Source organism: Neopelma chrysocephalum, unplaced genomic scaffold, assembly GCF_003984885.1.
Source record: "Neopelma chrysocephalum unplaced genomic scaffold, ASM398488v2 Primary Assembly neopelma1_73b, whole genome shotgun sequence".
Classification (NCBI taxonomy): Eukaryota; Metazoa; Chordata; class Aves; order Passeriformes; family Pipridae; genus Neopelma; species Neopelma chrysocephalum.
In genome coordinates, this window is record NW_020897734.1 from 2025588 (window position 1) to 2038774 (window position 13187).

Consider the following 13187-nt stretch of genomic DNA (forward strand, 5'->3'; position numbering starts at 1 on the left):
TCCAACATTACCTACTGTGTATTGGGGAACCAGTCAGTACCAGTGGAGAAACATCAATTAAACATGTTGCTCTAGTTATATAATTTTTTCTGGTTTATCAGTAGCTCATGTGGAGGCTTTTATGATGGATTTCAGAGTTGTCTTTTACAGTTGTGCTGTGATGATTTAATAACAATGTGCTGATGGGTGGTGGGGCTGCAGGACATTGTCCCACCTGGATGACACGTTGACATCCAAAGAAAAGCCTTAGGTGCCCAAGGCTCTCCAGCTCCCCCCCCACATCCCAGACCTGAACTCCTGTCTTTGCCCAGCCTCCACCTGGAGCTCGAACATCTCCGTCTCCCCATCCCTCTCAGGCTCTGCTCGGTGAAACAGGCGGCAGTTGCGTGTTTTTGCAGTGAGTTGGGACCATTGAGGATGACAGGAGGCCCATGAATAAAACACAGACCTGTTTGTTTTGTGCCGTTCTGAGGAAATGATGTATTAGTAATGAAGTATTCACAGTTTTGTTGCTTTTTGCTTACTAATAAATGAAAAGTTTCTGTTGCCGGGTTTTGTTCCTGGCTTATGAAGTAACAGGAAAATGTGAGGAAAAGGCTGTAAACTGGGTTGTTTTGGGGTCTGTCTGCTTTATGATGGTTCTCATTTAAAGACAGTCACTGTTGGAAGCAGGGCCAGTTTCTGTGGGGCTTCAATCAGTGTTGGCCCTGTTCTGAGTCTCCTGAGTAAAGGCTTTGGACAATGACTGGAAAGAGGATGAAATCCCTAGGAATGTGCCTGTGGTGGGACCTGCAGTCCCAGTGATGACTAAATGGCCCGTCTACCCCAACGAGGGGCCATCACCAGGGCTGGGGCTGGGGTGGAGCGAGGACCCAGGAACGGGAGCCAAAGAGGGGACTGTGAGGAGTTGTGGTAGTGGTGACAAGGCCTGCTCAGGGCCACCACTCAACTCATCTGGAAGTGGGTTGGGACTTTGGGGGAACTGTCAGACCATAGCAGGGAGCAGGGAGAGTTGCCATCACAGTCCCCTTTCCATGGTCTGTGTTTGCAAAATGGAAGTGGGTGTGGTCCCATCAACGCAGCCCTTGTTTTCACTGGAGGTGCACGACTGGGGGATGTGGGACTGCTGGTGGATTCAGTGCTGCAGGAGGTTGCAATAGGCAGCTTTTAGAAAATGCATTTGTAAATGTAAAGGTGTTCCTAAGCAAATGAGCAATGCTGTGTTACAGAGCACAGCACTTCATTACCAGTTGCTGCTTCACCTAGAGAGGTGTGTCTGTAGCACAGGTAGATCTTGTAATGCCTCATTTTTCAATCATCCTTCACTTTTCTTTCTTACATGTAATTATAACGGCTTGCAATAAACAAACTGTATGTTTGTTTATTTTGAATAGAAGCAAGCCTTAAGAACAATGTTTACTGTTTAAAAATATCTCGTTTTGAAAGCACTTCATAATTCACCACTTACAGACACATTTTAATCAAATAGGCCTCTAACACTTCTATTCATGGTTGTCTATAAAAGCAAATGCTGTTTTGATTTGTGAACGTTCCTTTTACTGAAATGGAGTTTGGTGTGTTCCAGTCAGGAGAGTTTCCTATTTAAATTCTGCTGAATACATGCAGATAATGAATTTAAATGAGAGGAGGAATTACTACTTAGGTTAGTGCATGGGTCACAACCTTTTCAGACAGAGGTCTTCCTGTCATGCAAGTGGAAATGGTAATTGGCTCACTGCAGCTGAAATTATCTGTGCCAGATAACAGGAGGAATGGCAAGTATGTCTTAGGTATCCAAAGGTAAATGTGTAGAGGCAAAGCAAATGACCAAAGCTGGTTATTTGTTGCACGTGAATTCAGATGAACTTGACTTGTGCTCATGCGCCTGATTGAAAATTGTGCATTCTCTCTCTTTTTTTTTGTTGTTTTTAATTTTTTAATGTTACAGTGTGTCCATGCGGTAGTTTGCAGATATCCAAGGCTCAAAACATTCATTCTACCTGGTGTGTTTATGATAGGGAACTAGTTTTGTAAAGCATTTGGTAATCTTCTGATGGACTGACTACATCTTTGTAAGTTAGAAAATAAATGATCAATGAGTGGGGCAGAGCACGTGTGCAGCCAGGTATGGATATTTGTGTGAAAGGCTCCTTTTGTGCGCCTGTGAATTGTGACCAGCAGGGGCTGTTTGGTGATAGGACCAAATCATGGGATCAGGTAGGCTGGAAGAGGTCCCTGGAAGTCTGGAATCTGGGCTTCTGCTCAAAGGCCTGGCACGATGGCACAGCTGGCTGTGCAGGCCAGGCAAGTGTGTTTGTCAGGCATGAGTTGCCCATGGAATTTGAGGTATTTGGGCTACCAGATATGTCCCTGCTCAGGTGTCCCAGTGAATAATTGCTTAAACCTTGTACAGATACCATGAAGGTCATCCACAGGAATACCTTAGTCCTGCTTTCCTCTTGTGGTGGGGTGTGATACTCTCCCATGGCTCTTTTGAGTCTCCTCGCTCTCTTCTTCTGTCAAGTAATCTTCCTCTGCCACAGGTGAGATGTGGTAAGAGCCCTTACAGCAGACCTGGGTTACTCAAGGATTCCCCTCTGCAGACAGGGGAAGAAATTAATATAGCCTGGTGTATTCAACAGGGAGTCTGTCTTCCTAACCTAATCCAAACTCAAGAGGACTCTGCCCTGAAAGCAGATAATGCAATTCAAACTGTCCACATACTTGAAAAACAGATGAAAAATAAAATAATCTTGTGCATGTACACCACTCTGTCTGCCCCACAGAGACTAGAAAGTTAATAGAGGTTCATTCTCTTCAATTTTTAATTCTTATTATTCACAGCTCTTTCCTACCACTCCCTTCTGGGAATAACAAGCAGTGGATATAGAGTTTTCTAATTGTGTGATTACTTGAGTCTGCAACTGCCTGATCTGGGATCTAGTTTCCATTTACTTTACCTTCAGTAGCTTTATTCAAAGGGACTAATGAAAAGAGACTCATCAATTATTGAGATGAATTCAGCTTTGTTCCCAAAGTTTGCATGGTGCTAAAGACATGAAAACAGAAGTGTGTGAAAGTCTCTGGGGTTAATGTGATTGGCTGGAGACTATTAAAACCATCTTGGAGAGTGTCCTTAAAGAACTCATGTATAGTCAACACCACTTAAAATATTAAATGCATATACCTTCAGGTATAAAGTGTATTTTCGGTGTGTTGCTCCTTACCTGAACTCTTGTTAGGATAAAAGTTTTATTTATAAATGCAGTGGAATATTTTCAGTCTGTTTTACTCGTTAGTAGTATCAGTTACTATTCTCCCTTAGATAGCAATTCTTCTTTCTTTGTATCTCCTTTGTGTGAAGATAGTTCTGTGCACCAAAGAAGTATCAGAGATGCTGGGAAATCTCTCTTTGTGCTTTTCCATCACTCATTAATTCCCTCAGGAATCTGAAGAGCTAATAGAAATGGCAATATTCATTGCACAACATGTTAGAAAAAATTACTTTTTCCCCTTTCTGGAGCCTGGAAAATAGAAGTATTTTTATTTACTAGATTTTGTGGACAATATGTTAAAAAAAATTGGAGTTCAGGTAGGTTTCAGAACTGGGTAAAACAGCTAATTTACAGTCTTTGAGTTCATACCTGTGTTTGCACTGACTTCTTGGGTACTTGAGTTGTTCGTTTATGAACTTAAGGATTTAAACAGGAAAGTTTCATTACTTGGTCACTCCAAGAAGCAGATATAATGTCGAATACCTAATCTGGCTCCTCCAATCTAGAGCAACATACTTTTTCTGCTTAAAACAATGTTCCCTTTCTAATTGGATAAAGAAAAAAGGAAGATATGCAAATATCATGTTATTGCATGGCTGACTTTGAAGAAATACAGATTAATTTATGGATCCTCAAACAACAAAAAAAATTTAGGGGTTTGGATATCTTGTTTGCCACAGATCATCCACTTGGCTTTACATCTGTAGAGCAAAGAGGGAGACTGGGCAGAGGCAGGAGTTTTGCCAATGAACTTTCCCACAACTCTTCCAAATCTGTTGCCTCACTGCAGGAGGAGAACTGGAGCAGGAAGGACGGGCCAAGCAGTGCCAGAGGGGCTGAGAAGCCAGGACAGGCTGGGGCACATTCCTTGAACCCATGTATGGGACTTCACAAAATACATGAAATCATGAAGCCATGATTTCTTTATTGTTCATGTCCTGGCTCTACTGCTGTTGATTTTCAAGGTGCCTTTTACGTTGTTTTCTAACATGGTGACAGCTGTGGAGAATCAAGGCATTATATTGAATATTTAAAACCAAGCCGCTTTTATAAGTTCCAATTTCTGTTTACTTCAACACAGGCTCTTTAAAAACCTGCCAGATACTGAAGTGATTAGGAGACCAAGGTCACCAAACACTCATTTTTAAGGTAAATATGCTGCATTTTAAGCAGTTGGTTTAGTGCCCTCTGTCTCTGTGCTCAGCAGAGCGATCCGCTCCACGCAAAGAGCACAGCTTTGGAAGGGCACTTCAGGTTCCATCTGTCTCCGGGAACATCTGACTTGGAAGAGGTAGCAAAGAATATGATGAGAACAGAGATTTTCTTTCCCTCACAGAATGTGTCTCAGAGCTCTCTGTCCCCAGCAAAATCTTAACCTGCCAGCTGTGATTTGCTCTTCTCTCCATCAGCAAGCATTCCCAAAAGCCCCTGTGATAAGGTGCCACCTGAAAAGCTGGCTCTGACAAGTGCTACAGGATGAAATGCCCCTATCCAGTCACTTCTACTGACACTGCTGCAGCATTTTTGTTCTTCAAGTATTTCTAAGTCTTGACCTCATTAATATGCCATCGCTCCTGGAAGCTGAGACTTTGTTCAGGTTTTTTTCTCTCCCTAGAGAATTCTGGTGATCTACTAGTATATTTTCTTTTGCATTTTCAATATAAGACTGAAATGCTCCTGGCACCATATGCATATGTAATTCAGAGCAGAGCAATCCGTGGTTATTTGAACCTCTGGCAATATATATTTACAGTGTGTTTGACCTCAAAGGAAATGATGAGTGTTCGACTGGAATATTTGACATTTGAGTTGGGTTGTTTAGCTGCATATCATAAGAAAAGCTGGTCAAAAAAATGAAGCAAGCACAAGACTTAAAAACCTTTTGGTCCATCTTATAGAAATTTGAAGCTTTGATCAAAATTTGGAAAAATATCAGATAATGTATATAGATAACTAAATGCATTTTTCCTTATTTATGACCCAGATTTGGATAAATATTTGCATGTTGCTAAATCTAATAAAGTGGGTTTTTTGCACTCATCAGTACTTGCTTTAGGAATTTTGGAATATTTGCACTTTTGCATGTCCTGAAAGTCCCAAACTTTTTCACCAGTAAGTTTGAATGGTCTACTTCTTGCTAGAAAAAAATCAGAAAGTGGAAATCAGAGTGTAGAAAGTACAAAGTCTGTGGGTGATCCTCCTCTTGGTTGTTGTGTTTCTATAGCAAAATGATCTTGGTTTATTGCTGAAACAAGATGTTACTGTGATAGAAATTAATTAGTTGAAGTAGTTAACAGGGTAGTAGGAGAAGCATGGCAAAATTCACCCATCTTGGATCATGATAAACTTGTTTTTTTCTCAAGATTGGTGGTTTTCTCATTCGTCTTATCTCCAACAGATACATTTTTGATTTACTGTACTTCTCAAGGGACAACTATTTGCATTTTTTCTAAAATGCAGTTTAAAATTTGAGCATAGTCAGAGTCAAAACCAGAGGTCCACTTGACTCAAAGAAGGGTAAAACTGTGACTCACAGAAAAGAAACATCACGAGCACTTTACCTGAACTTCCCCCTCCTTTCCTCCCCGCCTGCTATTTGCAGTCGCTCCTCTGCTGCTGGAGAAGGGCACCCTCCACACCCTCCTCAAGTACCGCCAGCGTGGACGACTCCTTCTCCCCTGTAAAACTGAGTAACTTGCTCTCTGTGTTGGAGATATCAGCTCAGATATCTTTAGTTAAAGTGGATTTTTATTAATAGCTGTCAGAGCATCCTTTGACCATCCAGCTTGGTAGGTCAGCCAAGCTGAGGGAGCTCCACACGCAAAGAGCTTACCCTGCTTCAGAGGTGACAGCCATTATTTTGAAGAGTGAGCAAAGTGGTCAATGGACTGTTTTATTTGAAATGTGTTCTCTGACCAGCAAATGTGTCTCTGAACATCAGAGTTTTTAAAGATTGCTCCAAAGGGAGGGGGTGGTGTCTGTCAGTTTTTAGGCAGTTCAGTTCCCTGACACAGCTCATGGTGTGAGGAGCAGGGCACCACATGCTGGGCTCTGCTGACTCTCAGGTCTCACGTGGCAGTGCCAGGCTGTGATGAGGTGCTGGCAGGGGTCTGCAAGCACCACAGCAGCATTAGCATAGTGTAGCCAGAAAGCCAGAGATGTGAAACCAATTATGCATGGCAAGGCTGATCCAATACCCTGACCCTTGTGAAGATCACGTCCGGCCAAAGCTGTTAAAGGTTTTACTGTGTTGGCTCAAATGCAGGACGTGTTCCCTCTTCTCCAGAATCAAGATCTGAAAATACCAAGTTGCCAAAAATTCATGGGCTGTAACTGATTTCTCTCCTTTAAGAATCTAAAAAATTTGCATCCCTCTTTGGACATCCTTAATGGAGTGCATCTATCATTTCTACATGTCTGCAAAGCCCGAGCATGATGGATATCAGTTCCTGGACTCTGCTGTTCTACGGCTAATATGTACATAAAAATATAACTCTTATATTAGAGGAATGGTAGTTTTATTTCTGACTATGTACCTGCAGTCACAAGCATCCCTTGCTTTGTGGAGCAATAAATTTAATACATTAGCTAGTCTGGGGTTTTTTAATTATTTATTTGTAGATGATTTCAATTTAAAATGAGATTTTCAGGTAACAAGGTAGGCAAACATGTTTAACAATGCCATGATATAAATTGCTGTAGGTGACAGATCCCTACAAAAATTATAACAGGCAGATTCGCTATGCAAAAAATTATTTATATGACAGCAATCAGAAAGACAAATTACTCAGAGACTATGTACATGCTCCTCTGTAATTGCTCATAAATTATATGGTTCATGTTAAAATGCATCTAGACTCCCTAGACAGTGAGATTTATTTAAAATAAGAGTAATGGGAAATTATCAGGAAATGTTGAGGAAGAAGATGCAGTGCACACTTTGGGTTGATTGTTGACATAAAAGTACAGTGAGTTATTGTCAGCCAACTTAAACTCTCATTTACTTAATAATTTTGAAACTTTCATTTTCAATTCACTCTCTCCTCAGGTTGCATTAGCCTGGATAGATAACTGGGATGGGCTCAGTGGGGCTCTGCCATGATTCGCTGCTGCTGTGTTTCCCAGCCCCAGGGGACACACTGGGACTCTCTCCTGCAGCCGTGCAGGGCTCTCCTGTGCCTGAACACTTTCGTGTTCTACACAATAGGGTGGGATTTAGTCACTTGGGGCAGAAGTTACGCTGAGGGAGTGGGGACACTGACTGACTCTTTTCCTTAGGAACCTGGGCTAAAAATGGGACAGTTTTTTCCATGTTCTCTCAGTGCTCCAAATTTAAAATAAAAAAATATTTCAAAAAATTATTGAAGGTTTCTAAAGTACACCCAGAATATTCAGGATTTAATTTGAATTGGCTTTCAGTCAGGCACTTACCAGGTAATTATAGGGTAGCAGAGAAATAGTGTATATACATTTATTATGTAGTAAGTTCCTCTCTCTAATACCATTATTTTTCTCTTCTTACCACCCTGATTATATTACATATTGAAAGCCAGCCCCAAAAAAATGACAGCAAACTTTGTTCTGGATAATGGAGTGCTGGACTCCACCTAAGCAGCTCCAGTCATTTGTAATGACAGCTTGGAGAATACTCCAAAAGAATCTAACAGTGCTCACGCTCCAGTGACTGACAGCACGGCAAGAGGAAAAATTCCAGCTTCCATGTGAGTGCAGGGAGCCTGACCTAGATTTTAGCCTCTACAGCTTCATAAGAGGAAACATTCTTGACTGTGTATTTAACAAGAAAAAAAAGAGTGAGGGGGAAAAGTCATCTCCTGTTTGATTAGTCTTTCTTCGATAATTAAGATTTAGTCAAGGCGGTCTGTGAGACTTCTCCCCTCCGCAGATGTCACCAACCTTATAATGAATGGTTGCTCCGTTCCCTGTGTGCTCTCCTCTGTAATTACCACCTCCTGACATGCTGCAGGGAGGGAGCTCTTGCAGGGGAGCAGCGGGGGCAGGCAGGGGCAATGGGCAGGCACAGCCTTGCCTGCACCTTCCCCTCCGCCCGGCTCCCTGGGTTGGGGTCAGCCTTGCTGTGGGCTGCTGAAATTCTTCCATTTGGACACTGTTAATGGGAAAAGGGTCTCCTGTGTGAATTTCCTTTTCTTTAATTTCTTCTTCGAGATGCAGGTGCTGTGCTGGGCTCAGGTCACTGTGCCCAGTGCCCACTAGAGCGCTGGCAGTGGCCAGCAGAGCACCAGCACCACTGTCTTATTCTCCCCTAGGGGCAACTAGAGATGGGTTTTAGCCACTCTAGTGACCTGCTGGTAAATAATCTTTCAAATGCTTTTCATCTATTCCACTTCAACAAGTCAAATTTTGAAAATAAAACAGTAGAGAAGTGCACACTAGAAGCGAGAAGTTTTCAAATCAAAGTGGAAGATGAGACAGATTGAATGACGCTGAAGGATGATTAGCATTAATTTGAGCTGTGCTTCGACAAGTTGTTTGGTGTGGATGTGGGAGAAATTTTACTGGAATCAGAGGCATTTTCAGCTTCCAAAGCTGAATTTCCATATTGGGTCAGTACCTGACTCCATAACTCCTCCTAATTGTGACTCTGCTCTGTGAAATAAATGAAAAAACCATTCTGCTTGACCCCCAATCTTTCCATATGTGTCTGAATGTCACTTATTCTTTGCTATGGTTTAACTTTGCTGAACCAGCACAGGTTTGAAAGCATTAGGTGATGTGACAGGATTCGACTGACACAAGATTGACAGGATTAATTAGTCTGGATCTGAATTCCAGTTCTGGGCACCCCTATTCATTTCAGCTTAGACTTTTGTGTCTTTGCTAAAGTGCAGGAGGAAGGGTGCCTTTGAGAATATCTGTGCGTCGTGGAGAACAAGGGATGAGCCATCTGGAGAGCTCAGCATTGCCTTTCACATCCCTCACTGAGAGAAAGTGACTGTGAGCTCTGCACTGCTCTTTAATTGTAAATCACACCAGCCTAAAGAGCAGAGCTTATAAAAAGCACAGAGTTTTGTGAGGAAGCTCTGTATGGAGTACAATGATACCTGCTCGATGTAAAAGACTTCAGTCCACTCTATAAAATAATTCATGGTGTCAGAACCAGGCTTTAACATACAAGTGGATTGGATGGGATTGTAGGACTGGGAGAACCAGCTCTGCTGCTGGTTGCCCATGTCTGTGTAACAGTGATGCAGAGGGAGGCCAGTGCAGTGTTTCCTGGGGTCCTGACAAGGGCGTGTTCAAGTTACAATGTGCAGCTTTGGTCACAGTGAAGGATGTTATAAACCTGGAGGGGATGCACTGAGAGCAAATACTTCTATGCAGGATTTTCAATTAATTATTATCCAAACTTGTCCTGTTATGTGTGGCACTAAGTGTGAGAAGGTGAACACAGAGCAAGCAGTGATGCTGCAGCAGCGAGGAAAACGAAAGTCGGTAAATTGCTGATGGCCCTTCAGTTGATGTCATTAACAGCAGCTGTTAAAAGCAAGAAGCAATGAATTTTAGTTTAAATCAGCAGGATGTTTTCATCAAAATGAAAATGAAAATTGAAGTTAACCAAAACTGTGTGTACATAACTTCAGGTGAAGGGTTTGGTTTGGGGACTTTTCATGATGAGAAGTCAGCTGGCACAACCAGCTGCTGTGTTTGCACCTGCCAGCAGGGTGGGGGCAGGAGCAGGTAACACCCTGTGGGTAAAGGTGTTCTAAGACCTCCCTTTGCCTGCCAATACCCTCTTGACTGTAGGTACATAACATAGGTTTGAGTATTGGGTTTCCCTTCCCTCCTGAGCTTATGCTAGTTTGGAGTTTTTTTACAAGTAATGTTTGTTTTGCAATAAGATGTTACATGGAAGTTATGTTTCAGAAAAGTATGACAGTGGTCAGTGTCAACAGGTTTAAAATATGGTTCAAGTGCGTGGCTCATGTGATCACAGTACAGTTAAAGCTGATTTATGGCAATGGGAAAATTAAAACCCTCCATTTATCACAGATACTTTTGAATGATGGAAGAGAAGCCTGAAAAGATGTCAGACATAATTTAAAGGCTGTAAAAACTGCTAAAAAAAGGACCAGACCTGATATTTCACCATGTGTAGAAATTTTGGTTTGCTGCATTTGCTTAGGAAGTAAATTAAAAAATCACTTGAAGAGTGCATGCTATTGAAGATGTATATAAAGTCAAGAGTGTATAAGGATATCCAATATTTATAATTTGAGAATTGATGTTGTAAATACAGAAGAGGCAAATTGAGCATTACTTGGTTGAATTTGAGGTAGCTGCATGAAGGGTAAAGATGCTCCACTTACTTGTAGCTGAATATGATCAATAAATTCTGAAAACTGCATATTTAATCAAGTCTATTAATTTTAGGTAATGTGTTTGCCTGTTGATGATCTGCCTTTGAATTCTTTGTCCTTGGTTATGTTCTTGGTTGACTTTCAAACTTACAATTTTTTCAGCAATGAGAAAGATTGAACTAGAAGGTCTCTGATAATTGAGGGGGGAGTTACACATGGATATGTATTCGTGTTCCAGGATTGTATTGTAACTAAGAAAATAATAAAGGGAGAAAAAATTGTAGGGAGAAGTAATCTTTTATTTAACTAGCTGACATATGTTAATTTTACCAGTGAAATATCCAGAAAACTGTTTCAAAAGTTTTTGCTGAACAGAACATCAAAAGATCTCTTTTCTTGTTTGTACACCTCCTGTATTAATCTTGATTGTACAGGTAGCAAGTAGTAATTGTATCCTGTTGTATGTAATACATGTCTCTACAGTGTGAGTAGGCTGCAGAAAAGAAAAAAGTTCTGAGGAACTGCCTCGAAAAGAAAATGATAAATGTCACATCTGTTATTTGGGGTTTTTTTGCATAACGTAATTAGCAGAGGTGGATGGAAAAGTTTTAAGGGATAAGATTGGCATCAGGTGCCAATGTACATTTTCCTCCAACAACAAAAGAAAAATTTCAAAACTGGTTTACAGAGGCAAATTGTTAAGGTGAAACATTTAGTTTATTTAACAAAAAATTAGTGCTTTTGGGATGAAAGTAGTATTCTAAAGAAGTGGAATTGAGCAGGCTCAATGTGTTCTATTTATTGCCTGCAAATTCACAGTTACATGTAATGAAAAAAGGTGCATGAAACCCTAATTGCCATTAGTTGCTTTACATTTTTCGTATTGCCATAAAACAAAGGTTCTTTTCTTTTAATGTTTTGCATTGTATTTCACAAGTGTCCTTGAACTATATTGAAAAATATATCTGTGTCTAATATTTCTTTATTATTGTTTTGCTTTCAGTTGATGGTTGCATTGACTGGTCAGTGGATCTCAAGACATACATGGCTTTGGCAGGTGAACCAGTCCGAGTGAAATGTGCCCTTTTCTACAGCTATATCAGAACTAATTATAGCATGGCCCAAAGCACAGGTCTTAGGCTTATGTGGTACAAAAACAAAGGAGATTTAGAAGAACCCATTATATTTTCCGAAGTTAGGATGAGCAAGGATGAAGATTCCATATGGTTTCACTCGGTTGAGTTGCAAGACAGTGGTTTCTACACATGTGTTCTGAGGTGGGTATTGTGTTAAAGTCTAAGTAAGAATGTATGGATTGTCTTGGTTAAAAATATGTTTAATTTTAGCTATCAGGATCGAGATATTCATCCAGCTAATACATAATCATTTTTATTCTCATAATTATATATGTCACATAATGCTTTGTCTCAAAATTAGTTTCCCTAGTAATTATAGTTACCTTGTCCAATAGCTGTAATTAAAGTGCTTTCACTTAATTACTTCTTTTTTTTAAGTCCAACATTTGCAAATTCTCAATTTGCCATAAAGCTTCAGAACTTGATGCTTCTTAAATCATGAAGTATTTTGGTTAAGTAATGTTCTCTTTCAAATCCTCTGAGTTATTCGAGAGTTACAGTTTGAATTATTCTGATGGGGTTAGGCCATGGGGAGTTACAGTTCTGTCTGGTTTTGAAGAAATGTGTATTTTAATATACAGTTATGATTTGTCATAAATTTGAGCAGACCTCGTTTGGTAAGGCACCAAAATGCATGTCTCAGAAGTATTTTGGAACTGTTGGATGAACCTTAAATTAAACATGTGCTGGAGCTCGTGATTTCCATCATGTGGATGTTGATGTCAGCTCTATGCCTAAAATGAGAAGATAAAAAAAGGAGAATTCTTTAAGAATGAATGAATAAATATTCCTTAAATGATCCAGTTCTGAATTAAACGGAGTTTGCAGATATTTTATATGATTTCGTTTTAAACTGTTTAGTTTCAGAGAATGAAGTTTGCTTCATCCTTCTCTGCTGTTCCATACTGAAATTAGACATGTTTGATGAATTTAATATCAAATATTGCAGCAAAATAACAGCACTGTTCAGAACTCAGACTTTGCTCTCTCTCCATCTCTGCTGACTTGTTGTCTCAGCTGCCTCAGACCATTTTGATCCCGAGGAACTCTACTGAAATCAAAGATTGTGCCGTGGGGCCTGGTGATTCTACTGGGCACCAACATCCAGTTTAAATATCAGATACATCTGCCAAACTTACCATTAAGTCTGTGTTGCAACCTTAGGAGTTATTCTTTTATTAGCTGCTCTGTCACAGGTTGGGTGTGCTGTGAACTCCTTGATTTCGAAATGTTACGGTAAGATGGTGATTTACATGTCTCAAGGGAGCTGTCCTTTTTTCATAAGAAGTCACTGTTGTGATAATCAAGTTACTAGTTTAATACTCTGAATATTTTTAATGCAAATCCTTTGTGAACAATGAAGAATTGATCTTGGATCAAATTCTGGGACATACTTTTTTCCAGGAAATTTCAAAACTCTACTCATTTACATGACAAAG

At 40.4% G+C, this 13187-nt stretch overlaps 1 protein-coding gene across 8 annotated transcripts in view; it reads left to right on the forward strand.

The window, feature by feature from the left end:
• IL1RAPL2 (interleukin 1 receptor accessory protein like 2) overlaps window positions 1-13187 on the forward strand; it is a 432870-nt gene that overhangs the window by 237792 nt on the left and 181891 nt on the right. For all 8 annotated transcript variants that reach the window (XM_027687227.1, XM_027687228.1, XM_027687229.1 and 5 more), the window contains one exon: window positions 11616-11889. In XM_027687227.1, coding sequence (XP_027543028.1) covers window positions 11616-11889 — 274 coding nt within the window. The remainder of the gene's footprint in view (window positions 1-11615; window positions 11890-13187) is intronic.